Source organism: Pan paniscus, chromosome 21 (assembly GCF_029289425.2).
Source record: "Pan paniscus chromosome 21, NHGRI_mPanPan1-v2.0_pri, whole genome shotgun sequence".
NCBI classification, from domain to species: Eukaryota; Metazoa; Chordata; class Mammalia; order Primates; family Hominidae; genus Pan; species Pan paniscus.
Window position 1 is genome coordinate 38,192,765 of NC_073270.2, and position 27,571 is coordinate 38,220,335.

The window sequence follows — 27,571 nt, forward strand, 5'->3', positions numbered from 1 at the left end:
AGCTAAAGGAATCTAAATAAACTGTAGACTTTAGTTACAATAATGTATCAGTGTGGTTCATTAGTGGTAACAAATGTATCACCTTAATATAAGACATTGATAATACGGGAAACTGTGTGTCGAGGAGTGGGCAATGTGGATACTCTGTACTATCTTCCCAATTTTTCTGTAAAGTTAAAACTGTTCTCAAAAATAGTCTATCAAAAAAAAAAATGAAAACATAAAAATACTAAAAGAAAACATGGGGGATGGAGTGGAGTTAGCCTTTTTAAGACTCAAATGCAGAAGCGATTTGAAGAAAAAATTGATACATCTGAGTACATAAAAATAAAAATGACAACACACACAGCATAGGCAATATCAAAAGAGAGAGCTACGGATGGGGAAAAGGAGGCAATGACTAACTCTGGGGAATCCGAAGAAAGGAAATGTAAGGAAATGTAATCATAGCATATGTTAATTGGGTCAGCTATGAGTAATATGCACACAGTCATAATAATATAAACAATGAATAGCAATTTATCTAAATAGAGAGGTATAGATATGTTGCAGGATGGAGGAAGGAGAAATAATAAGTGTATTTATGAGAGGGTGTAAGAGTGCAAATACTTATTTCCTACAGCAAGAAATTAACAACAACAAAAGCCCCAATTGAAAAATCAAGAACTTATAGTATAAGCAGGTTATTCCAAAATAGGAGTTAAATACCAGAAGACACAGCTAAAACATAAGAAAAGAGGCTGTCCCTAGGGAGTAGAAATTGAAGTGGGGAGGCTGGGGCAGGGTCTGCTATTTTTCTATATGATTTTTAAAAATGTATTCTAGAGGCCGGGTGTGGTGGCTCATGCCTGTAATCCCAGCACTTTGGGAGGCCAAGGCAGGCGGATCACCTGAGGTCAGGAGTTCAAGATCAGCCTGGCCAACATGGTGAAACCCCGTCTCTACTGAAAGTACAAAAATTAGCTGGGTTTGGTGGCAGGTGCCTGTAATTCCAGTTACTCAGGAGGCTGAGGCAAGAGAAATGCCTGAATCCGGGAGGCGGAGGCTGCAGTGAGGATCGCGCCACTACACTCCAGCCTAGGTGACGGTGAGACTCCATCTCAAAAAAAAAAAAAGTATTCTATCTATAAAAATAAAAATAATGCAGGCCGGGGGTGGTGGCTCACCCCTGTAATCCCAGCACTTTGGGAAGCCGAGGCGGGTGGATCACCTGAGGTCAGGAGTTCGAGACCAGCCTGGCCAACATGGTGAAACCCCGTCTCTACTAAAAATACAAAAATTAGCCGGGAGTGGTGGCCGGGGCCTGTAATCCCCGCTACTCGGGAGGCTGAGGCAGGAGAATCTCTTGAACTTGAGAGCAGAGGTTGCAACGAGCCGAGATCACATCATTGCACTCCAGCCTGGGCAGCAAGAGCAAAACTCCATCTCAAAATAAAAAATAAACATAAAAAATAAATAAATGCAAAGAAATCAAAACAAGTTAAAAAAGGGTAAAGGGCCACCCAGAAGTGATTTCTGTAGGTGAGCTGCCCTGGGATTGTGGTGGAAGGTCTGGGGGCACAAGGTAGAAGCTCACAGCGGCTTCTCCAACTGTATGTCCTCTCACAGCAGAAATGCTCCAAGGATTGTCCTCTGCCTAGAGAAATCCCAACAGCAGCCTTGGTCAAGGACAGTATTTCAGTTGCTTTTGTTTTCTTGCTGCAGCATAAACCTTCCACAGGGCCAGAAATTTACTGAGACAGGATGAAGATTTGGGCTATAGATTCTCAGATACTGAAAATGTGGTCGATGGCATTTCAGGCCTTTCCCGTGCTCTCATGGTGGCAGGTTAGGCCCCTGCAGCTCAGCTACAAAACAAGAGGAGGTAATAGATGGAGCAAAGGAAAGAAGCCAGAAGTGGACAAGCAAGGCTGGGAGTAGGGAAGACAGTTGGTGGGATGGGTAGAAGCCTGGGAGGCTGGGAACTGAGAGGAAAGTGGTGGCCTCAGTGGGAGAGCCCCATGGGGAGAGAATGAGGCAGACTAAAATCTAGGCAGCCAAAGCAGCAGACCCCATATCCTCACAAATGCCACAGGGTCTACCCCACTTATTGGTCCATGCACATTTTCAGGAGCAGACACAGATGCTCAAAGTTTGAACAGTCTAGAGAAATGGCTATTCCAAGACAGTAGCAAAATCTGCAAATGGTGAAAAGAGAGTGGAGATGGCAAAGATATGCTGAGAGCTAGAAAGATTCTGCCTCTTACAGCAAAGCTTAACAGCCCTCCTCACCTCCCCAATGGCAGACCTCCAAGGTCTGGAGTGTCACTGGGAAACTGTCTTTGATCATCATAAAATATCACACTTTGCCCTACTTAATGCTTTTTTTTGCCTTGAACATTTATTTAACATTAATAGCACTACTCCCTCTTTTTTAATTTTCCTTTTTGCATCATTTTGATAAATGTCTTTTGTAAATACCAAATGCCATTTAAGAAGGCCCATCTGAGCTTTTTATGATACTGTGTAATGAAATTTAACCCATTCACATTTTTTATATTTAGTAGTTTGGTGTTGTTTGTATTATGTTACTTTATGTAAGTTATTATATACATTTATTTATCATATTCCTTTATATTTATTTTATATGTATACATAAATCTCTTTTTTGTGGTTTCTTCGTTTAGTCCCCATGTAATCACTCTTGCTGGACTGATTAAGTTTTCTGTGTTTCTTTTATTCACTCTACTGGTTTAGAAGTTCTACATTCTATTTCTAGTCCATGGAGATTACTCTTTAACTTTAAAGAAACATCTCAGAGGCCGGGCGTGGTGGCTCACGCCTGTAATCCCAGCACTTTGGGAGGCTGAGGTGGGTGGATCACGAGGTCAGTAGATCGAGACCATCCTGGCTAACACAGTGAAACCCTGTCTCTAATAAAAATACAAAAAATTAGCCAGGTGTCATGGTGGGCGCCTGTAGTCCCAGCTACTCGGGAGGCTGAGGCAGGAGAATGGTGTGTACCCAGGAGATGGAGCTTGCAGTGAGCCAAGATCACGCCACTGCACTCCAGCCTGGGTGACAGAGTGAGACTCCATCAAAAAAGAAAGAAAGAAACATTTCAGAACCTCCGCAGCTGCTTTTTTTTTTTTTTTTTTTTGAGACTGAGTCTTGCTCTGTCGCTAGGCTGGAGTGCAGTGGCACGATCTCTGCTCACTGCAACCTCTGCCTCCCAGGTTCAAGTGATTCTCCTGCCTCAGCCTCTGAGTAGCTGGGACTACAAGCACGTGCCACCATGCCCAGCTAATTTTTGTATTTTTAGAAATGGGGTTTCATCATGTTGGCCAGGATGGTCTCGATCTCTTGACCTTATGATACACTCGCCTCAGCCTCCCAAAGTGCTGGGATCACAAGCGTGAGCCACCGTACCGGCCACCTCTGCTTCTTTAAGAGACCATCAAAGGTCACACACATTGAGCCACAGCTGGAGACAAGGCCATGTTTCCATTCTGCTATTACTCCTCTGAACTCCCAGTTCACCTGGGCTGCAGGGCAGCCTGAGGAAGGAAAGAAGGGAATCATCACTGCTCTCAGGCTCCTAAACATGGTTGTCTAAGTCAGTACTCTTGGGTTCTCCATGGTAAGAACCCCATGAGTCAGCACTGTTTGAGTAAGTGACAGTCTCTCACAGTAACCCATTAACACTCCTTCCCCTTTGTGTCTGCCCATATTTTGGGGGTCTTTCTGGGCAGGGGGGAGATTGAGAGGGTTCATAAGAAAGAGAAAAGATAATGATTAAAAAGTAAATGTAGTTAGCCAAAAAAGTGGAAACAACCCAAATGTCCATGAACAGATAAATGCAATAAACAAAACGTGGTTAATACAAATACAATAAACAAAATGTATGGTTAATACAATGAAATATTATTGTCATAAAAAGGAATAAATTTGGTCAGGTGCAATAGCACACATGCCTGTAATCCCAGCACTTTGGGAGGCTGAGATGGGCAGATCGCTTGAGTTCCAGACCAGCCCAGACAACATGGCGAAACCACATCTCTACAAAAAAAAAATACAAAAATTAGCTAGATGTGGTGGTGCTCGCCTGTGGTCTCAGATACTCAGGAGGCTGAGGTGGGCAGATTGAGCCTGGGAGGGCAAGGCTGCAGTGAACTGTGATCGTGTCACTGCACTCCAGCCTGGGTGACAGAGTGAGACCCTGTCTCAAAAAACTAACAAAAAGGAATAAAGTTCTGACACATGCTACCACATGGATGAACCTTGAAGACATGATGCACAAAAGGACAAAAGGACAACTGATTCCACTGACATGAGGTGCCTAAAAGAGCCAATTGCACAGAGAGAAAGCAGAATAGAGGTTACCAGGGCTGGGGGAGGGGAGGAAGGGGAATTATTGCTTAATGGGTACAGAGTTTCTGTTTCGGGTGATGAAAAAATTTTGGAAATAGATAGTTGGTGATGGTTGTGCAACATTGTGAATATACTCAATGCCACTCAATTATATACTTACACGTGGTTAAAATGGCACATTTTAGGTTTTATATATTTATCACAGTTTTCTTAAAAAAATGAATGTGGAGAGTTTTTCAGGGTGGGCTTGTTTCCTTCTCCATTTAGGGGGATGGAAGCCTGAGAAAGTTCCTGCTGGAAATCTGAACCTCGCTCCCTAGTGCTGACTGAGGAAGCGCTCTCTCCTGGGCCTGGCTTCCAAGGAGGGGGCTTCCTCGGAGTCCTGGCCTCCTTCTCCTCTGTTCCCCAAACTGGCTCCAGCCTCCCCTGGCCCCAGGTCCTGCTCCAGCTGTTACCTCTCAGCTTCCCTCACCCAGGCCCTCTCTTCTTGCCCAAATACCATTTTAAAAATAAGCCAGGCCCGGCGCAGTGGCTCACACTTGTAATCCCAGCACTTTGGGAGGCCGAGGAGGGCGGATCACCTGAGGTCAGGAGTTCAAGACCAGCCTGACCAACATGGAGAAACCCCATCTCTACTAAAAATACAAAATTAGCCGGGCGTGGTGGTGCGTGCCTATAATCTCAGCTATTCAGGAGGCTGAGGCAGGAGCACCGCTTGAACCCAGGAGGCAGAGGTTGCAGTGAGCCGAGATCGCGCCATTGCACTCCAGCCTGGGCAACAAGAGCAAAACTCCATCTCCAAATAAATAAATAAATAAGCCAGTGCCTCTGAACTTCCTGGCACTAGCTCCTTCTGTTTTCTGTCCCAGGTGACAGCTCTGTGGCTGTTTTGTCCCCTCTACTAAGAAGAGCTCACTGTCTGTGAAGGGATCTGCTCCTCCTCACCTGCCCTCCAGGACCCAAGGAAAATTCTAGGCCAGGACAGAACAGTAGAGGAGAGGGAGGCAGAGGTTAATGGGGGCAAGCTAGAACCTCCATCACGTGGGCTCAGACAATGGAGCTGCACCACTTCACACACTGCTGTGAGGACCATTAAAACCATTAGCGGGACATTAGCTCTGCTCCAGGAACTGCAGAGAGGGAGGCAAGGGAGGTGCCCACAGTCCTCCAGAGGTGAGCCCTGAGCCTCTCTGGGCCTCGGCTTCCTCTGGGTGGGAGAAGGAGCACAGTTGTCTCTCTGCTTCCACAGCTAATTTCTACAAGGGGCCTGAAATCTTCCTTCCCTGCCCCTTCCAAGAAGATGGCTCCTTCCTCTGTACAACTAAATACAATTTCCATTTTATATCTTTATAAGAGTATTCCCAAATAAAAAAACTCTTTGATCAGACCACACTCCACTATTTTCTGCTCAGTGTGGCCACTTTGATGATAGTTCTTGGGGTCTGTGTCTTAGGCTGGAGGTGCCGAGAGGGTGGAGTCTAACCCCCACAGCGGTGCCTTGTACATTGAGGACACTATAAATATTGGGTGCATTGAACCAGACTTCAAGAAGAATCTTTCTTCTTTCTGTGAATCTTGTTATTGAATTTTCATATTATCTAATACCCTCTGCAGAGAAGGACGCATTTTCTAGCATATTAATCTGATACAACTGGCCTACAAGTAACATGATTCTGTCCAGCCCTCAAGAAAATCCCACCACCTGCATTTTGATCAAAGCAAAGTGAGGGAAAATGTTCTCCTTATCTTACCATTTGTCTCTTGGATACGTGATGTTGGAAGTAAACAGATTATTGAGATTTTTTCTTACCCAAAGTTTTCAGACATAGAGCTTTGTTCAGCATTAATAAAATATTTATCCTGGCTGGGCACAGTGGCTCATGCCTGTAATCCCAGCACTTTGGGAGGCTAAGGCAGGTGGATCATGAGGTCAGGAGTTCGAGATCAGCCTGGCCAACAGAGTGAACCATGTCTCTACTAAAAATACAAAAAAAAAGTAGCCAGGCCTAGTGGCGGCCTCCTGTAATCCCAGCTACTCGGGAGGTAGAGGCAGGAGAAATGCTCGAACCTGGGAAGTGGAGGTTGCAGTGAGCCAATAGCACCACTGCATTCCAGCCAGGGTGACGGTGTGAGACTCCATCTCAAAATAAATAAATAAAATAAAATAAAACAAAATATTTATCCTGGTTACCAGTTACTTTAGAATTGGATTTATTTTCCATGTAACCTGCATTAGAAATTTGTAAACACTACAGATGTCCTCTTTTGGCATTTTGTGGTCAGAGTGATGAAATGAAACCACTCTCAAAGCCTTGTCTTGGGACATCGGATTTGACAGCTGCCGAACCTGTCCTGCGGCTGTGTTTGGATGGTGGGGAGTCATTCACCCACCCTGGCCTGCCTTTGCTGCACAGGAAATAAGCTAGTAATTCAAGTATATGTATTTTTAGTTCTAACTCAAGCTGAAGAATCAAAGACTGCTGGGTCCTTGGCCCTTCCTTGATGCTGCAGATAAATAATCTGGTGAGCCATGTGATTTCATCTTGCGCCACGTGCCCAGCCATAAAACAGGGATAACGGCACTGCCTAAGAGGCTGAGGCCTTGAGAGCTCATTGCTTTACACGGAGTGCTGGAGACTGACAGATGAAGGGCTCTAGGCATGAGGCGGGAGGCTGCTTCACCTGCCAGGTGGTGAAAGGCAGGCCTGAACTTCCATCTCCTGCCGCACTCAGAAGAAGCTGGCTACATTCAGAGGCCCCCACCTGGAAACTACTAATGAAGCTGAGGAAGTCACATCCAGCCCCACTGTAAGCAGAGGCCACCTCGATCTTGGCCCTGCCCCAGCTGGACTCCCAGAGCACCCTGGAGACAAATGCCCTCCACAGTCCTTTCTTCCTTTGGGAGCTACCAGAGCCTCACCAGGGCAATTCCTGCGTCTCATGTCATGAACTTCGGTTCATCCCCTGATACTCATCAGGTGCTTATGCACCCAACACTGTGCTTTCCCCCTTTTGCTTCGGCAACAGAACTCCTCACATTCTCTGCTGCAGCCACACCAGCCCCTCAAATCTCTTGAAGGCTTGGTCCTCCCTTGAGCCACAAGGCCTTTGCATAAGCTGTTCCCTTGGCCTGGAACTCTCTTCCCCTCAGATTCCACTCTCAGCTGAAGCTCCCTTTCTGAGGCACAGCTTCCCTGACCCCTGCCTCAGTCCACCCTCCAAGCCCACCCTAAGTACCCCCAGTGCCACGTGTCCTTCTGCACCATGGCAATGCCCCACTGATCACTTCCTCCATTGTTTATCACTGCCTGCTGTGAGCTGGGCATTTGTGTGCGATCCTCTGGCTGGTGTCTGTCTCCCCTAGATCAGAAGAAAATACAGGGATGCCAGCCGGAATCTCAGCACTTTGGGAGGCTTAGGCGGGCAGATTGCTTGAGCCCAGGAGTTCGAGACCAGCCTGGCCAACATGAGGAAACCCTGTCTCTACAAAAAATACAAAAAATTAGCAGGTGTGGTGGCAGGTGCCTGTAATCCCAGCTACTCGGGAGGCTGAGGCAGGAGAATCGCTTGAACCCGGGAGGCAGAAGCTACAGTGAGCCGAGATTGGGCCACTGCACTCCAGCCTGGGTGGCAGAGTGAGACTCTGCCTCAAAAAAAAAAAAAAAAAAAGAAAAGAAAAGAAAGAAAATCTAGGGGTACTGCTGTTTCTGTAAATCCTCAGAGCCTGGCTCACAGAACAGAGCTCCATAAATATTTGTGGAATGACTGAATCCTCGTTAAAGCACCTAACCCATAGTCTTAACTCCCCTCCTTCCATTGACGCAAGTGAAGATACAGTTAGGATTTTTAACCAGATCAAATATCTGATTTGTTAGTGAGAGATCGCAACTTGCACGACACTGACCACTACTGGTTCTAGTGGTGACCTGGATTTAGTGCCATTCTGTATGAAACAAAACCAGGGGGCTGTGCTTCCGGCTGTTTGTGCGGTTTTGTGCTTCATTCTTCATGGGCACAGATGAGCACGGTGATAACAGTGTTTACGAAGCCAGGTGCCGGTGACAGTGAGGATGGCTACAGGAAAGAAAGGCCACAGATTGCTCTTCAGTGGCAGTCAGAGGAGACCTAATGCAGAGGCTGAACAGTGGTGCTGGGATTCTATAACCAACAACAAAAGCGACACCCTCATTACCGACACTCCTGCAGCCCAAACTACTTTGCCTTTGTGCGTTGGAAACCCAACCCAAGCCCATTTTCCCCATTGGAATTATTTGTGATGATGTGAAGTTATTGGAGATGCAACCATCCCAGAACAGGCACGCTCAGATGAGAAGACATGGGAGACACAGTTCTAGCAAACAGTTCTACCGCTCAGAGCAAAGCCTACGTCACACAGCCTCTAGGGTCTGGGCACAGTGTGGGGACAGGAGGGCTGGCTGCCCTGCCTCTTGAAAGGAATACGCAGCTCTGCAGGTTCAAGCCACCCAGCTGAAGTCCTCAAACTGGGTAACATGGGCCAAGATGCCACCTGCACGTGTCCTGCTACATCACCATGGATCTGGCCAAGGAGCCACCACCCCCTCGGAGCACGCATGCTGGGGTTGTCAAGGAGACCAGTGCACAGGATGGTCGCACCCAGGGCTGGAGACCGGCAGCACAGGACAGCTGCATCCAAGGCTGGAAGACAGACTCGAGTTCTGACCCATCTTTCAATGGGAGAGAAAGAATCCAATCCCCTGCTAGGGCCACAAGGACATGATGGGTTTGGATGCCATAAGAGATGAGAACACTCCAAGCCGAAGGCAAGAAGTGATTACCCTGGTTTTAGGCAGTGGTTGGGGGGTGGAGGTGGAGGGGAACTCACCTAGTCCTTCTTTGAAAGACAGTCAGGCTACTTGCTTTGCAAAGGGTTAGGAGGTGGACTGTGTGGGAAGGCAGGCGAGAGGGAGTTTCTTTTCATAGCCTGTTTCCATGGTGTCTCATGGCCCTTGGCAAACCCCAGCTGGGGAGGCTTGGACGGCCAGGAGGCCCCAGGTCCACCCTCCAAGGACTATCCCCTAGTCCTCTGGGCCCCAAGAGTGACAGAGGCCACAGGCAGGCGGCTACTCTCTCTTGCCTCCCTGGGGGAAGGTGGCAAGAGGCCAGCGATAAAGGGCAGAGCAGAGAAAGAACAACTCCAGGGGCCAGGGCTGCAGCTCCCTCCCTTCCACGTCCCCTCCTCCCCCTCCTCCCACGAGCCCACCCAAGGGGAAAGTTTTCTCCCTGAAGACCTGCAGGGCTGTCTGCACAGGAGACCCTCTCACGAGAAACACATTCTTGCCTCCCGCCTCTCCGCCTGGACAACCCAGATAACCAGATAAGGGCCTCTTTGATTTCCCGTGTGTTTACACAAGCTGTGGCCCCAAGTCTTGGAAAGAATCAACCACCGCCAGGCAAGTCAGGACGCCTCCAGGTGGGGTGAGGGGAGACGGCCGCCTTACCTGCTCCTGGGAATTCATCACTCGAAGCTTCATCTGCTTCAGGTAGGTGGAGGTGAGGGGCATGTTGTAATCAATAATCCCAGAGACCAGTGGAGATGGAGGCTCGTTTTCTGGCAGAAAGAACAAAAGGAAAGCCCTTTCAGTCTGTGCTGTGGGCCTGTCACCCACATGGAGCATTTAACAGAGCCCGTGGAAGAGGAAGCCACCTTGGAGGAGAAGGGACAGGTCAGAGGTCGCAGACTCTGTGGCTCACCCACATCTGGCCCAGAGATGTGGACTGCATGGTGTCAAAAATATTTTTTTTTATTAGATGCCAGTGTTCTATTTAGAGATTTCACACGTTAAAAAACAATGAGGCCGGGCGTGCTGGCTCATGCCTGTAATTCCAGCACTTTGGGAAGCCAAGGCAGGAGGATCCCTTGAGCCCCAGGAGGGGACACAGGCCCCAGGAGTTCGAGACCAGCCTGGGCAACACAGGGAGATCTCGTCTTTACAAATAATAAAATAAATTAGCCAGACGTGGTGGTGTGTGCCTGTAGTCCTAGCTACATAGGAGGCTGAAGTGGGAGGATCGCTTGAGCCCAGGTGGTCAAGGCTGCAGTCTGCAGTGAGCTGTGATGGCACCACTGCACTCCAGCCTCAGCAACAGAGTGAGACTCTATCTCTAAAAAACAAACAAAAAAACCCAACAAACCCACCCCCCCAACACACACACACGTTTATAGGAATTTTTGGCTTCTTTGAAGAACATAAGGTCTGGCCACATGGGGCCCCCACTCCCGAAGGCAAGCAACCACTGCCGCTTCAGCAGCCACTTCTTTTAGGCAGGGTGTGTGGCTCCCATTTTGCCACAGTCCCCACCACTCCTTATCATATTGCACAGCTTTGCTCATTTGCAAGTATCAATTATGATACTTGCCAGACCCTTGAAGGCATCTGTGTTTCCAACCATTGTCTAAGTCAGTTATCTTCCAGGTGAACACATGCCACTCTCACCTCACCCAATCCCGCCACCCCATAGCATCCCCCAAAAACATCCTTAGGTGCCTTGTGCCTCCCAGGTCTGAGCCAGGCCTTCAGTAGCCCCCAAATTCTGGTTCCTCCTTCATCATATGCAGAGGAACATTCTCCTCCCATTTATTCCTTTGTTGTCCTGAAGATCAAAGTGATGCATGTTCTTTTTGCAGAGAATTTGCAAAGTACAGAAAGATGTAAAGAAAAAATTTAAAAACCATAATTGCACCACGCAGCTTGGCATATGCTTCTGTTTATTTTTTCCCTGTGATTTTTCTTTTTTACACATGATCTCATAACGCATACAGAGAATTCCAGTCTGCTTTTAAAAAGTTTTTTTTTTCCTTAACATTTTGTCATAGGCATTTTCCCCAACATCAAGAATCTTATTTTGCTTTGTAAGTAGAATTTTTATGGCCATGTAATATTTTACCATAATTTGCTTAAGTCACTCTCTAACGATTGGCTATTTAGGTTGTTCCCATTGGGGCTATTATAAACAACACTGCAGGGGACATCTTTGTGCATAAATATTGCTCCGTATTTCTGATCTTATTTCTTGCCTTTTTGGAACAGCTTACAAGAAATTAAAAGGTAGGGACATAATTTGATAACCATTAAAATCTCTGACCAAGCTGCTGTAGGAATTGTTTCAATTACTTGTTACCTAGCCTCCTCCTCCTTCTTCCAAGGACTTCAGGCCAGATTCATTTTGCCCCAGCCTTTTAATCAAAAGGTGCCCCTGGTACATAGTCCCACTGATGGGCTGGGATTTCCATAGCGTGAGGATAAGTGGGAGCAACTTCCAGACCAAGTGCCCTCTACCATCACAAGGAGGCCCAAGAGACAGGCTGCAGGGTGACAGGGCCGAGGTCCAGGAGGTCCAGAGGATATCCGGGGGTGACTTATAATACCTGCCCCTCAAGAGCCATAGCCCAAAAGGGTCCCTGCAACCTTGAAAACGCGATACCAAGGGCAAGAAGCCAGACATAAAACGACAACCACTGTATGATTCTACTTACACGAAATATCTAGAATAGGCAAATTCAAAGAGACAGAAAGTAACTCGAGGTTACTGGGGACTGGTGGCTGAGGGAATGGGACGTTATTGCTTAATGGGTACAGAGTATCTGTTTAGGGTGATGAAAAAGTTTTGGAAATAGATAGTGGTGATGATTGCTCAACAGTGTGAATATAATATCTTTAAAATGGAACGATTAAGCCGGGCACGGTGGCTCACGCATGTAATCCCAGCACTTTGGGAGGCAGAGGCAGGAGGACTGCTTGACCCCAGGAGTTCAAGGCCAGCCTGGGAAACATAGTGAGTCCCTCGACTCTACTAAAAGGTAAAAATGTTAGCTGGGTGTGGTGGCACGTGCCTGAAGTCCCAGCTACTTGGGAGGCTGAGGTGGGAGGATCACCTGAGCCCAGGACGTTGAGGCAGCACTGCGCTCCAGCCTGGGTGACAGAGACTGTGTCTCAACAACAACAACAGAAACAAACAAACAAAATTATTAAAAAGGCAAGTTTTTATGCTGTAAATGTTTTACCATAATTTAAAAAGAAAAAAAAGTCTGCCAACAAGGGGTGAAGTTACCCAAAGAGGACAAGGGAAGTTCCTGCTTGGCAAGGATAGGAACAGCCCTGCAGAAAAGGTGGGGACCCGGAATAGCTGGGGCCTAGAGGATGGGGGTCCGCTTTGACGCTGTGTACTTCTGGTGACTTTACAGATCAAATAACATTTTGAATCAAGTTTTACAGGAATGCAGAACTTAGTTTTGCTCTTTAAAGCTACTCTGTCACATATAGAATGTTTCATTCTTTGTTCTTTGAGGAAGAAGTAGACGTCGGCTGGGTGCGGTGGCTCACACCTGTAATCCCACACTTAGGGAGGCTGAGGCAGGCGGATCACCCGAGGTCAGGAGTTGGAGACCAGCCTGACCAACATGACGAACCCCCACTCTCCTAAAAATACAAGAATTAGCTGGGCATGGTGGCGCATGCCTGTAATCCCAGCTACTTCAGAGGCTGAGGCAGGAGAATCACTGGAACCCGGGAGGTGGAGGTTGCAGTGAGCCAAGGTCACGTCATTGCACTCCAGCCTGGTGACAGAGCGAGACTCCGTCCCAAGAAAAAAAAAAAAAGTAAATGTCACTAATGGAATGGCTAAGAAACTGGCCTGAAAGGAACCACCCCCTCCTCCTCCTTAAGAGAGACTTCCGCTTGGTTGGGTGGCAGGGATCCTCTGCACCGATACCAAACTCAAATGGGTTTCCACCCCACCGTCAACCTAGATTTGACTTCCTTAACCTCAGTGGGGTTTTAAACCCTAGCCCCATACATTGACCGGGTCGGATGCCACATGTCAGGCAGGCAGTCTAGTGATGACACTGAGATGGTATCGCTCAGAAGAGCCGTGGGTCCTGTTTTCAGAGGTGGATGTTTGGACTGAGAATTCTGCCATTTCTGTTTCCTCTAAGAGGAGGCTGTCTGGTGAGAAGCTGTTAAGCACCATGGTGAGTGTGACATCATGGTGAGTGTGAAGGGCGCCCAGCACTCTCGTGGCCCCGGTCGGCCCTTCATTGGGTGTTGCAGGGATTGTCTAGGTTTGGGAGGCGCGGAGGCGGGGAGCTGTGTTCTTTTATTGATGGTCGCCCCTGTCCTGACTGCAGTGTCATGACTGCTCATGAGAAAGTATCTTTAATAAAGCTAGTGACAGTGTGGCTTAGGAAAAATAGAACAGTGGCCAGGACAGCACCCTTGGGAGGCGGGAGAAGAGGTCTTCCTTGGCCTGTTCCCGCCCCAGCGTCTCCAGAGATGAGAAACCACTTCCCGTGCCTGCAGGTAAGCCAAGAGAGCTCAGAAGAGGAAGGCAGGATGTCCTGGTCTTGGGGAAGCTGGAACATCCCGAGCAGACCCCTAAACCCATCGGAGAACACCTTACATTGCTGTAAAGTGAAATGCTTGATTTTGCAGTTCCAGAATGAGAGTTCTGTGGGGGAGGTAGGACCTCCGCAGGGAGGGGACATTCTAGGTGAGGAAATGAGCCATGGAGCCATGGGTGGGAGGTCAGAGCTCAACCACACCAGGGTGAGGAGAAAAGCAGGCAAGCTTTTCAGCAGTGAGGAGCCCCAGGTGTTCTGGATTCAATAAGTGGGTGCACACTGAGAGGATGGGCTTAGTGGGAAAGAGAGACGGAGCAGGGGCCACTGGGAGCCGCAGAGTCAGATGCTCACCAGTGAGAAAAACGCCAGGATGGGGGACAAGCTCAGGTGGAAACGTGAACAAGGAAGAAGTGGGTTCCTTGGACTCTGAGACACGCCGCCCCCCTCCCTGCCCATGGTCAACATGTGGTGCCACACTCGAGCCTCTACAAATGACCTGATAGTGCGGCACCGCTGGACTCTGTTGCCATGGAGAAGGGTGAGGTAGGAGCTAGCAAGGGTCACGGAGCCTAAATCATCCAGCAGGTTGCTGGCAAGAGAAGCACAGGAAGAGCCCAGAGAGATCTTTCAACATCTCTTTGCCAAGAAAAATGGAAACCAGCCCAGGCACTAGACCTAGTTTTATGCAGTCTTGAGAATAATCAATGATGTGGGTGCTTGGGCCAAGCCAGGTTGTTTGCTGGCCTGTGCAGCTGGGCGCCAGTGGCACTCATCAACCAATGCAAACCTCAACCATGGGAGTGACCCTCATTTCCTCGTGGGAACACCAGGTGGTGATGCTCACAAGCTTTCACTTACAGCACGAAGAACTCTCAGTCCAGAGACAGGTATGAAAGATCTTCCAGGCAGGGGTGGGCGTCGAAGGATGTGTGCACGATGGGGGCCTGGCACAGACAGGCTGTGAGACCAGCCAGCCTCAGGGGGTTCAAATTTGGAAACAGAGATCCCAGGCCTGAGGCCAGCTCAAAAGGTGGCAAAAAAAAAAAAAGTCTCCTTCCTGGGGAAGTAAATCATTGAATCGGCAAGTCTTCGAGGAGTGCTGATGTGCATGCTATCCGGGTGGGGAACGTGAGGAAACTGTGTGCGGTGCAGTCCCCAGGCTCAGGAAACAAGGGTGAAGGATGAGCAGGGTGCGACAGATGTGAGGCCATTAGGGTCACTGGAGGAAGAGCTGAGAGGGCCCCGGAGTCGCTCAAGGAAGCTTCGTGGAGAGAATTGGAATGGGACTCACGAACTATTGCTCAGCTGACAGCTCCTTAGCACCTGCTTAGGGCTCCACACACACACTCTGGTTAGAGGCTCCCAGGAACCTTGTGAGGTGGGTGCTCATAGTAATACCCTGACTTTACAGATGAGGCAACAGCACACAGAGAAGCTATGCAACCTTCCCACAGTCCCACAGCAAGCAAGTGTGAGAGCCGGGAGAGGCCAGGCTGGCAAGGAGGGATGTGGAGGGGCCAGGCATGGGGGGCCTTGGAAACCACGCAGAGGAGTCTGGGCCTGGTTGTGAAGGGGCGGAGACCCAAGTGGACAACCTGCCTACTGAGGAAGAGTCAGCATTGCTGCCCATTGGCTACTCCCAGTTTGCAACCATGCAACAATATTTTGTCACATCAAAGAAAACAGAGACATGCCTCCAAAGGTCCCTTTCCCCAAGAGCTGGGCTGGTCTAAAGTCACCCCCTCTTTGCATGCTGTGTCCTCAATTCCTCAGGGACTGGTGGAAGAGGAGTGTGGAGTCAGGAGGTCCTGGAATTTCCCGTCCTCAGACTTCCTGATCCTCTGCCACCTCCTTTGTTTATGCTCCTGGCACTGGGGGAGGGCATGGGGCTGTCCAGGCCCCCCCACTCTGCTGGGGAGAGACCGCTGAGCAAAGGAGGCCACTCTACTTCCTTTCTTTCTTTTTAACATGAGGCCAGGAAGCCAGGCATTCTCCCAGCAGCCCTCAAGGAGCCTCCATCCTGTCCCCTGTCCCCGCTCCCTCCCACCTTCCTGGGGCAGGAACACTGGGTCTGCCTCTGGGGCTGGTGCAGGCTCTGCTTTCCCAGCAGCTGGAGAGGGAGAAGGGAGGGCTGGCAATGCAGGGGTGCCTGGGAGACAGCAGGCTATAGCTGCATCCAGTGGCCAGCATGGCGGGCAGAGATAGGATCTGCAGGCTTTCAGCGGGGGCAGGAGGAGGGGAACCTGGGGACGGTCCAGGAGGCGAATGCCTCTGGCCACTTAGCAGACAGTGGAGCCTTTCAGACTCAAAACTCTCCACTGGCAGCTTCCAGAAACCAGGCCTTTCCCTTCTAACCCTGTCCAGGGTGTGGACCCAGCATGCTTGCCTGGCAGGGCTGGGGGCCACATCTGACCCTACCTGGGTAGAGGCAGACCTTGTGTCTCTGTGGGGCCACCTGGACGTTGGCAGCCTTGTGTCTGGGCACCGTAGGCCACGACACGGGCTGGAGGCAGGAGGCAGGGTGATGCTCCCCAGGCACCCGCTGCGTCCCAGGTGCCCTCCACAACAGGCTCACCCTCACCACCCTGAAAGGATGGCATTTCCTTCCACTTTGCTGATGAGAAAATATGGTTTCCTGCCTGCACTTCTATCTCCTGGGAGAGCTTGGATATATGATTTCACCTCGACACCTCTCTGTGCCTCAGTTTCCTCACCTGTAAGCCATGACTAACACCTCATAGGATCTTTATAACTGTCATGATCAGGAACTGCTCAGAGAGGTTCCCTGTCCTGCCGAGGGACACACAGTGGGGAACAGGGCTGCACACCAGACCTGCCTGACTCCAAGTCCATGCCCTTCCATGAGCCACTTCCCCGGGCTCCTGCTCCCTCTGCGTCTTCTCCTCTCCCTGCGAGGAGAAGCTCCGCTACCTGGGACAGAGATGGCATTGTGTCTGAGGATGGGGGAGGATGGGTGAGAATGGGCATGGTGCTAGTCTTCTGTCCAGCCTGAAGAAAGCCCCAGGAAAGATGGGCTTCAGCGCTGGTTTATATTCTAGATGGCTCCTGGCCTGTGTGCTCCCTCGCTCCCTGGCCTCTTTCTCCTCCCTGGGGGTGGGGTGTGGTGGTGGCAGCCAGCGAGGAGAGGAAGCAGGCCACTGCTGTGCTCCGCGTTGCCCTCCTGGCCACACAGAAGCCCACAGATGAGGAGTGCAGCCTGCAGCATGGGGAGACCTGGCAGCCATCAGTGAGGAGTGCGGAGGGAGCTGAGGAATGCCCTCCACACTGCCGTGGGATGCGTGGCAGGAGAGGGGAGCGGATGGCGCCTCAGACACCCCAGAGCAGCCCACAAATGGAGCCCCTCTTGGCTTCGCCTCTGTTCCTCCAGGCAAGCAATTCTGTGTCTGACTCCGCCAGTTGCTATGGAAACAATGAGGAAAGGAACGGGAGGGGACAGGCGGATGGGTGGGCAGGAACCAGGCAGTCACCACTAGGACACACACCCCTGGCCCCTGTGGCCTAAACCCTGGCAGGGTGGAGAGTGCGGCAGGGAAAGCCCTCCAGCCCATCTGCAGGTACCGAATGCTGTCTTGGCCCAGGGGTTGCAGCTGCTGCCTGGCCAGGGGCAGCCCACGTGGGCGGCAGAATTCAGGATCACTGGCTCAGGCATGCATCGAGGGAGTGTCCAGCATTATAACAGGAACCGCAACAGCCACAGCTCTCTCTTCCTGCACCAATGCCAGGTACAGGGACTAACCCACATCTTGTCAGCCTTCTGATTAACCCCATTTCACAGATGAGGGAACTGAGGCTCAGAAACATGAAGTCCCTTGCCCAGGACACACAGCAGCTGAATGGTAGTGCAGCCCTGGAGCCCTGTTCTTAACATGGGAACCAGCATTTATGAGGGATTAACTAGATCCATTCCTGCCCCTCGTGCTTTGAAGTTGGCCCATGTGCCCAATGAAACAGCCGTGGCCTGATGGCTCCCAAGGGCATGGAAGCCTCTGGATTTGGTGAGTCAGCTGCTGTCAGAAGCCGTTCACGTGTGTCAGGGACAATGAACACAAGCAGAAAGCCCCGCTTGACGCCCATGCTCCCAATCCTTTGTTGTCTGCTCAGGCTTTGCTGTGGATTTTTCCTTTCCCAGATTCAATGGATGCTACTTGAGTGCCACCTGGATAAACGGCGCGCCCTTCATTCGAGTCTGTTTCCATCCTCGGGCAAAACACCCACTGACTTCAGCAACTTCCACAGGCCCGATGCCCGGGAGCTGGCATGATGCACCAGGCAGTCCTGGAAACCCTGATAAATCGCCCACCTGGGCACCATTTCTCAGGGCAGCATTATAATTGTACCAGCCAAATGTGCTGGGCCGTCTCACTGTGCCAAAGCCACCTGCAAACACATGGGCCCCCAGATTTCCTGGAGGCCTCTGGGATGTTCAGTTTGAGGGGGTGCGGGGGTGCTGAAGTGAGGTCCTTGCTGGTCTCACTGGGCAGGACAGAGCTGGAGGGCATGGACATCAGTCCAAGGGATCACCTTTGGTGGTCACAAGTACTCTGGGCATTTTATTTTATTGTTTTTTGAGATGGGGTCTAACTCTGTCACCCAGGCTGGAGTGCAGTGGCATGATCATGGCTCACTGCAGCTTCCACCTCCCGGGCTCAAGCAATCCTCCCACCTCAGCCTCCCAAACTGCTGAGATTACAGGCATGAGCCACTGTGCCCAGCCTGCCCTGGTCATTTTAAATTCTCATCAGTCGGCCGGGTGCAGATTACACACCTGTAATCCCAGCACTTTGGGAGGCCAAGGCGGGCAGATCATGAGGTCAGGAGATCGAGACCATCCTGGCTAACATGGTGAAACCCCATCTCTACTAAAAATACAAAAAAAATTAGCCAGGCGTGGCGGTGGGCACCTGAAGTCCCAGCTACCCGGGAGGCTGAGGCAGAAGAATGGCATGAACCCGGGAGGCGGAGCTTGCAGTGAGCCGAGATCGCGCCACTGCACTCCAGCCTGGGCGACAGAGCGAGACTTTGTCTCAAAAAAAAAAAAAAAAAATTCTCATCAGTACCCCATGGGTTTACTTATCAGAGGCCACATGGGTGTGCACAGGGTGGAAACAAGCACCAGGGAAGACGTATCATTAACAGGTATGTGGGTGGGAGGATGCATGCACACGTCTCAGGGAGGGTACAGGCCAGACCCTCGTGCATGGAGAAGCAGTGGGAGGCATGGATGGAACTTTGAGAACGGGGCAGGCTGGCCATTCCCAACTGGAATCCGGCTGGGAGGAAAGGGGCTGTCCGGGGCCTTGCAAGGCAGGGGAAACATGTTGTTCACTTTTTTGTTTTGTATGGTTGGTTTTTAAGTGAAATTTGAGATTTAAAAAAAGTTAAACGAAACGAAACAAGGCGCTTTGGGCAGCATCATGGACCCATACTGGCCTCTGGGACTAGCAACAACAGCTGCTGGACACTTTTCTGTGCCAGCAAAAGCTGGCGTCTTCAGGGACAGTCCACTCTCAGATGGCCCCCGCCCTAGCCCTCCAGCACGCCACCCCTGCTACCTTTGGGTTCCAGGCCATTGGAGTTAAAGTGCATCCTCTTCTGACACTCCGTACAGCTCATCAGGAACCGGGTCACGGCCTCTCTCGGGAGGAAGGCATAGGTCTCTGCGATCTGGAGGAGAGAAGAGCTTCGCTTGTTATATGGATCCATGGGGAGGCAACTTGGCCATGGGGTCACCAAGGTCTGAGCTTTGGTGGCAGGTGCTTCGGCTCTTGCAAGGAAAGTCAGGGATTTGAGGAGCAAGGGACAGGTGTCCTGGATTCTCAGCTGTGGCAATGAGACAGTACTTTTGTGGAAAACCATTTGTTTTAAAAATCTCAATAAAGGAGGTTAAAAATTGAAAAAGCAAACCCTTTAAGCATTATCTAGTCTTTAACCTATATTCTAATAAGTAACATTCCTCAGAACATTTTATTGCTGCTACAAAAAAATGGGCTTATAAACATTGCTCTAGCGTAGGGTGAGCAGTTCCCCTCTTAGAGATGGATAGACTGAGACCCACAGATAAATTCACTGCCCCAGGCCCATACACAGAACCAAAGGTCCTACAAGCCATCTCCTGTGATCACTCACAGGTCAAGAACCTTCTTAGGAAGAGCTGTGAAGGGCTAGTACCAGGCATCAGACTTTTCAAACTAGACAGGCTCTGCAGGACCCCCATGTTCCAGGCAACTATGGCTTGGAGAGGTGAGCTGACTCCCCAAGGTCACACGGAATTTTCAAGGCAGTGCCAGACTAAACCCCATGTTCCAGGTCACACCACTCCACAGTTGCCTCCAGAAGGCCTCCCCTAGTTAAGGAGGAGGACAGGGATGCAGAGGGCTGGGGGAGAGACACAAAGAAGGGAGGGAACATGAAAAAAGGGCTGGGTGGGGGAGTGGGGAAGAAGTGGCTGTGGGCCTAGGTGTCCAGCCCTTTCCTCTTGCTCTGGGTTTTGGAAAAGCCACTGACCCTGATTTAGCTGTCTGGTGGGGCCAAAGAGTCCCTTCAGTCCCAGGTTCCCTGGGCTGAGACTGCCCAGTTACTGGTTTTCCATGTGCTTCCTGGAGCCTGGGTCCTCCCGCACCTCTCCACTAAGGGGCAGCATCACCCAAGCGTTCCGCTGTCCTCGCCGCAGCCCGCAGCCGGGCTGGGAAAGTTGGCCAAGGGTGAGGGGCTGCTCTGCACTGCGCTTGGCCCCGCCTTCCCACAGCAACTGCAGGGGTTTGCTCCTTTGGAAATGCACGAATGTCCTTCTCCATCTCTGTGATGGCTGGAGGGTAGAGGTGGGCTAGGGCGGGGCTGGGGAGTGGAGTTGTGGGGGGATGCAGAAGGCTTGGGGTGCCCCAGGCTGTGGCTGGGCTCTTGGAGGACCAGCTCAGGCACAGCTTCCAGCTCAGCCCACTGGCAGAGTCCAGGGGCCACTCTTGCCAGCTGCAAATGCGAAGTTAATTTTGGTGACACAATTGTTATTTCTCAGCTGATTTGATGCTCTGTGGAGCAGGCAGGCTCCTTGATGAGTTATCTCCCTTCCAAATTCCCTGTCTGATTGCCTTCCTCTGGAGGTCAGGGACAAGGGCAAACCCCAGTGTCTCTGACTGGAGCAGCGGATGGGAGAGCAACATCAGGGATGCAGCTGGTCCTTGTCAGGTGTCAGGTCCGAGGGATGGGGCTTTTCTGCCATGCACACAGAGAGCTTCATCCCTAGCCCAGGCCAGGATAAATGTGGCCACCACTCTACCCCTAGAGAGGGAGCCATTCCTGTGCCCTCAGTAGGCCAGGCAGCAAGAAGGGCCCTGCCCATCCTGTGTGCAGCCCTCAGCAGAGCAGCCCAGGGCTGCCTGGAAGTCTGGGGGCATGTTCCTCTCAGGCCAGCTGGGTCTGGAGGGAGATGTCTGGCTGAAGGGTGGCAGCTGCAGGAGCAAGTGTGCAGGAGGGAAGGGAGTGTGCTAGGCAGAGCAGAGGGCTGTGGCTGACTTGGGCCGACAGATGCCCCTCGGCTCCCCTGAGACGTGGCACCCTAGGTCAGGCCTCAGGAGAGCTCAGTGGAGGGCCCGGGGGAGGGTTGCACAGTCAGCTGGGAGAAGAGGGCCAGGTCCCTACCATGAGGGCAGCCCTACTAAGCTACCCAAAGCTTGCCCGCTCACCTGCCAATGGGCAGAGAAATATTTTTTAAAGGGCTCAGGGGGTCCTCCTGGCCTGGCTGCTCTGCTGAGGGCTGCACACAGGATGGGCAGGGCCCTTCTTGCTGCCTGGCCTGCTGAGGGAACAGGAATGGCTCCCTCTCCAGGGGTAGAGTGGTGGCCACATTTATCCTGGCCTTGGCAGGGACCCCAGCAGTGTGCAAAGGCTGGCTGGCATGCCACAGGGAGGGGAGTGCTGAGCACACACCTTCTGGCCCTGGGTCCCATTGATGGGTGGAAGGGGAGGATAGAAGGCTGACAGGTGAGAAGTCCTTGGAACTGCCTGAGGGCCAGGGAGGGAAGCCCTGCCCCACAAGGCTGGATTGTCTGCAAGCCTGGCTTAGAGCTCCCTGGGGAGTCAATAAAGCGCAGAGTCCAGCCCAGCTCTGCACTGCCGTAGGGACCCGTATAGAGGATGACAAACTCTCCCCCTGCAACCTTCAGCAGGCATCTTCTGATTCATCTTCCTGGCTTGCCTGGGACCAGAAATGGGACCTCCATTTCTGATTGAGTGCATGAATGCCCAAGGCCACAGGACCACAGAATGAGTCGAAACCAGGAGGACAATCCTAGCAGATGCTCTAGTTAATAGGATGGTGGTTTTCAGATGGTTTTAGATTTAAGCTGCAGACCCTGTTCTAGAAATAGACTCATACACTGAAGCCCAAAACATGAAACAGATAAAGACAGAGCTGCTGTGTCTAAGGAGGGGAAGTTCCAGGACCCTTGTCCCTGCCCAACTGCCCTCCGCTGCCCTGGGCTGCCTGCTGCCTTGCTCCCCGGGCCTCCTGCCTGGACACTGAGTCCCGTATGTGAATCTGCCTTTCACATTTTTCCTGGTGGTAAAAAACAGGGACTTCACTGGCAGAGAGAGCAGGAGCTATTTGCAGAGTCGCTGACTTGCAAGGCCCCATTTCACTCCCCAACTCAGAGGCCAACAAAGACAGATGAGGCCAATTGGGGGGATTTGCACCACTTTACAAGATCCTCCTTCTGCCCTGCGGGTGGATTAGCACGTGGTGGGCCTGGAGCAGCTGCTGACCACATCTGGCCCCAACTCCAAAGTGGCCTGGGCAGCTAGATCCGGACTGTGGAACCCGATCTGACCTACCAGCACCCTGGGAGGGAAAAAGGAAGCAAAAGGGCTTGTTCCAACCCAGAAGGGTGCAGAAATCAGAAAAGCAGGAAGGCCCCTTGGAAAAAGGACTAGCCCTCTGTGTGAGTTCAGGAAACTCTGTAGAACCAGCTGGAGCCTTCCTCAAACCCTGGTGCTGGAGAGACCTCCGAGATCCTCTGCACCTCAGGTCACACTGAGAAGCTAAGTGAGACAGGGACTTCCTACTCGAAATGGGAATCCCTGCGTTATCCATTGCACATGGCCATCTAACTCCAGCTCGAATACCTCCAGTTTCAGAAAGCTCATTGCCTGCCCTATCTGATCCACGGGTGGACAGCAGTAGATGCCAGAAAGCTCTTTTCCCTACCAAATAACGCGCCTCATTTAGTGCACTGAAAAAGTCTGCCACCGCCCTGCCAGTCCTAACTCCTATAGTACCCTAGGCCTGGAAAAATCCAGAGGGGCCCTGTGCCCTAGAGACTGTCAGGCAGTCTGAGGATTCAGCGTTGGCAAAACACAGAGATAGATCCAAAAAGTCCTCAGCCAGGAGCTTGATGCGTACCCCGTGATGCCAGGCTGTGCCCCTCTGCAGCCATCAGCAGGGGTTTCCTTGGGGGCTCCTTCCACAGGCATGGATGGGTGGGGGCCTCGTGTCTGCAGAGTGGGGCTGAAGAGCTAGATATGGGTCGAGGAAAATGGGAGCAGATGAAGAGGGGCACAAAGGCATCCAGGCACCACCCCCTGCCCCCAAAAAAGGAAAAGGGTGGCATGAGAAGGGTGACAGATGGGGAGGAGAAGGGGAAAAGGAGAGGAGGCACGTAGGGGAGGAGGGAGGTGTGCCAGCCCCTTCGGCCTCACACCCACTGCAGGAGGGCCCTGGCCTGCTCAGCTCAGCCTTGGCCCTGCTGCTGAAATTCCAGCTCTGTGTGCAGCTCAGCTGGCTCAGTGCCAGTCATGTGCCAGCTCCAGGCTGGGCAGCGGGAAGTGGGGCACGCGGCAGGCATATGGACGAGAAGCCAGGAAGTGCAGAGCAAAGGGCTGGATGTCCGCTTGGCCCAGGGATGCAAGTGCTGGCAGAACCAGCTCAGCCCTGCCCTCCCCACAGCATGGAGGCCGCAGACCCCTGCCTTCCTAAACCGCCCAAAGAGTGCCTGTGGGCGAGGCTTGATGCTGGACACCGAAGGGGCCAGGGAAACCACATGATCCAGCTGGCTCCAGCCCATCCGCCTGGACAACAGCAAGTCATAGGGCTTACTAGCTGACCACAGGAGGGTTGCAGAGAGGCAGGATGTGTGGTGGTCAGGGCACAGGCTCTGGGGTGGGTGGCCTGGCTCTGAATGTCAGCTGACTGACCTCAGGCAGGTTATGTGTTTCTCTGAGTCTCAGTTTTCTCATCTTAAAATGGAGGTAACAACAGCACCTGCTTCATGCATGCAACCTTCATACATGTGTAGGAAGTGCTGGTGTAGAGCACATGCTGACTGCTCAGCACAATGGTGAATTTTATTTATTTTATTTTTTTTTGAGACAGGGTCTTGCTCTGTCACCCAGGCTGGAGTGCAGTAGTACAATCATAGCTCACTGCAGCCTCAAGCAATCCTCCTGCCTCAGCCTCCCAATCAGCTAGGACTACAGGCACACACCACTAGGCCTGAATTTTTTAATATATTTTTTATTTTTATTTTTGGAGACAGAGTCTCACTCTGTCACCCTGGCTGAAGTGCAGTGGCATGATCCCAGCTCACTGCAACCTCTGTTTCCTGGGCTCAAGTGATTCTCATGCCTCAGCCTCCCGAGTAGCTGGGATTATAGGCATGTGCCACCATGCCCAGCTAATTTTTGTATTTTTAATAGAGGTAGGGTTTTGCCATGTTGGCCAGGCTGGTCTCACACTCCTGGCTTCAAGTGATCTGCCTGTCTCGGCCTCCCAAAGTGCTGGGATTACAAGCATGAGCCACCACACCTGGCCCCAATTTTTTTTTTAAGAGAAGGGGTCTTGCTATGGTGCCCAGGTTGGTCTTGAACTTCCAGCCTCAAACAATCCTCCCATCTCAACCTTCCAAAGCGCTGGGATTATAGGTGTCAACCACCATGCCCCACCCACAATGGTAAATTTACTGCTGAGAAAATGTGGTCTTGTCAGTGCCAAGGGGCCCATGTGGGCCCCAGCCTGCGTGCCTCTTCCTTCTTCTATGATCCTCTGGTGGAAATACCCTCAGAACTCCCTTCCCACAAGTCACTTCCCAAAGCACACAGACCGAGAAGCAGGAGGGGCGGGGAGACCATCACCATCTCCTGCCTTCCTGGGCAGACACCTTGCCTCTCTGAGGCTCTTGGCACATGGGTCCATCCTTAAAATCCATTTAGGGCAAAAGCCATTTTCTGAGGACAAGGACTAACCGGATGGTTGCATTAAAAAAAAAAAAAAAAAAAAAGATGGGCCATAAGGGGAAATTATAGACTTTACAGCCACCTCCACGGTAGTCCAAAGCTATTTATACAAAGAACTTGGGGTGGGAAGTTTCACATCTGCCTTGGGTGGGGAAGCCCAGCCACAGAAGGGCATATCTCTAGAAGCTCCAGAGAAAGTCGGCATGGAGGACACTGGCTGACTGCAACTCAGCTGCCGTCTGACCTTGGACAAGTGACCCAATTCTCTGGGTCCCAGTTTCCTTAACTGTGAAATGGGTCCTCAGTGCCTCGGTCACAGGACTGCATCAAGGCTTGAATGAGCATGAAGGGCTTGGCTTTACTGGCTTCCCTGGGCACTGGACAAATGGTTCAGAGCTATGTATGAGCTGTGGATAGGCCCACATGTGGGTCAGCAGGAGATGGATCAGAACACAGGCAGGCCCCTCTGCAGGGTGAGGAGGGGCCTCTGGTCTGGCCAGTCCCATCTATTTCCACCTCCCTGGCATTTGTGATGCTTCCTGCCCCTAGGTTGCCTTTTTTGCCCTTATGCCTCCCCAAAGCATAGAATGCCAGTACAGGTGTCACCTTCTCCACACAGTTCCCCGGGCTCATCTGCGTCTGGCGGTGCCTTTGCTAAATGCCCCTGAGCCTGGGTTCTTGCTCTCTCAAAGCGAGCCTTGGAGACATTTCTGCTTCTCATGTATCTTGTTTTTGCTCTCAGCCTCCCCACCCCAAATCCAATTGTGATCTCCTGGAGGGTGGGGAGCAGGTCCTTCGACTTCCCCTGGGGAACTCCCAGTCCTGACTTCACAGGATGAGCTCACACATAGGAAGAGCTCAGGACAGGCCTGGCATGCAGTAAATGCCATGCCATGAAGGCATTTGCTCCTCTGATTATTATCTGTCCCCAGCACCCCAGCCCCAGAACAGGCTGCAAGGGGCTGGGGGTGGTGTCGGGTGGGAGCGAGTGAAGCAGAAATGGGGAAGAGGAGGGCGCCTCCTGCCCTCATCCCTCTCCTTCCCTCCCTCTCACCCCCTTCAACCTGCTTTTCCTTTGTGCTCAGACCACAGATTCCCTCCCCTCGCCCTGTGAGCCATCTCTGGCTGCCGTGCCCTTGCCCTGTGCCCCCCTAGATCCCCAAAGGCCGTTTCATCACGCCTCAGCTCCCTGTCCCACCCCCCAAGCCCAACATGTGCGGAGCCCGTGGCCTCCTGCCAAGGCCTGGGGCTGCCAGTGGAGGCAAAGAGACAGAAATCTCACCGCTCGGTAGGTTTTCTTCTGCCCAGCGTGCTTGGGGGCTTTGCCTGGCTCCGCTGAGCTCTCCACATGCATCGAGTAGATGATGTCAAAGAAATCTTCCACCACAGCGACCCGCTTCAGAGAGATGCCCTCTGGCTCCGACAGGCCATCTGCCCCCTGCGACAGGGTGGACAAGCTGTGTTAGTGTCAGGAATGATGGCGGGGTGAGAACTGGGCCCTGAGGCCGGGGCAAGGGGTCAGGACGGGCAATGCCTCCGACAGTGGGTCTTGGGGTGGGGAGGGGAGGGAGCCTACCGAGGGGGCTCCCTGGAGGGGGACGCCAGAGTCAGGGTGGCTGCAGCTATGAAATCTACCAGCAACAATGGGCAGAGAACGGCAACAACGAAAATACAAATTAAAAAACCAAGAGGCTCCATGTTCACAATTTCAGACAGATTGTGCCAGACTCGGGCGGGGAGCTCTTGAATCACACGCTGTGCCAAGACCATCCTGGAAGTCTCTGGGGAGGGGGGAGTGCTAAATAGATGCGGCCCCATCAGGAGCTCGCCAATTAGCAGTAACCTTTCACTGTGGGCCTGGGCTGGGGTCCCGGGGGAACAGCTCCGATCACCTGGGTGACTCCTGCCTCCGCCCTGGCCTTTCTGAAAAGCTTTTCGCGGCTGCCTGCCCTCCCCACTCCAGCAGCTGAGCGCCAGCAACGGCACCCGGGCCCTTTGTGTGTGGAGATGTACAGAATAACAGGCACGAGGCCACGAGGAGGTGGTAGGGCCGTGTGAACGGGGCGGCCGTGGGCCCCGAGCCTCTTATCAGGCTGGCTGAGTGGTGTCAGCTGGCCCGACAAGGTGTGCCAGGAGCAAGACGGGTCCTTCAATAGCAAACAGCTGTGGGGCTGACGCCTGCCCTCCCCTCCAGCAGGAAAGGGGGCTGCAGGGAAACCACAGGGCAGGAGGCTGGGGGTGAGGCCAGAGCCCGGAAGGGAACAGACTGCTGGGGAACTGCTCCGTGCAGGCAGTCCCCACAAGGGAGATACACAGACCCAGAGACACTAGGCTGTCAGCCACCAGCTCCTTCAGGGGAGTCTGTGGGGACGTTAGGGGGCTTTGAAGATCAAGAGCAAGCCATATGGAGGGAATTTGAGGGGAAAGGAAGCAGGCTTTTCTCTAAAAGTGCCCAAAAGACACATCTCCAAGAGAATTATTCCCCAAAGGACCCCAACTCAAGGATGTCAGCAACAAGAGGATGTGGGCTTCGCCTGCTCCTTCTCAGCTCTCTCCAGCACTTACAACAGTGCCTGACACATAGTAGGTAGTCAGTAA

The 27,571-nt window shown here is 51.9% G+C and overlaps 1 protein-coding gene across 3 annotated transcripts in view; it reads right to left on the reverse strand.

The window, feature by feature from the left end:
* The window catches only part of NOL4L (nucleolar protein 4 like), a 142,487-nt gene that overhangs the window by 58,159 nt on the left and 56,757 nt on the right, over positions 1 to 27,571 (reverse strand). For all 3 annotated transcript variants that reach the window (XM_057300783.1, XM_034947541.2, XM_034947542.3), the window contains exons 2-4: positions 26,256 to 26,411; positions 19,303 to 19,414; positions 9,831 to 9,940 (exon numbers count right to left, since the gene is read on the reverse strand). In XM_057300783.1, the coding sequence (XP_057156766.1) occupies positions 9,831 to 9,940; positions 19,303 to 19,414; positions 26,256 to 26,411 (378 nt within the window). The remainder of the gene's footprint in view (positions 1 to 9,830; positions 9,941 to 19,302; positions 19,415 to 26,255; positions 26,412 to 27,571) is intronic.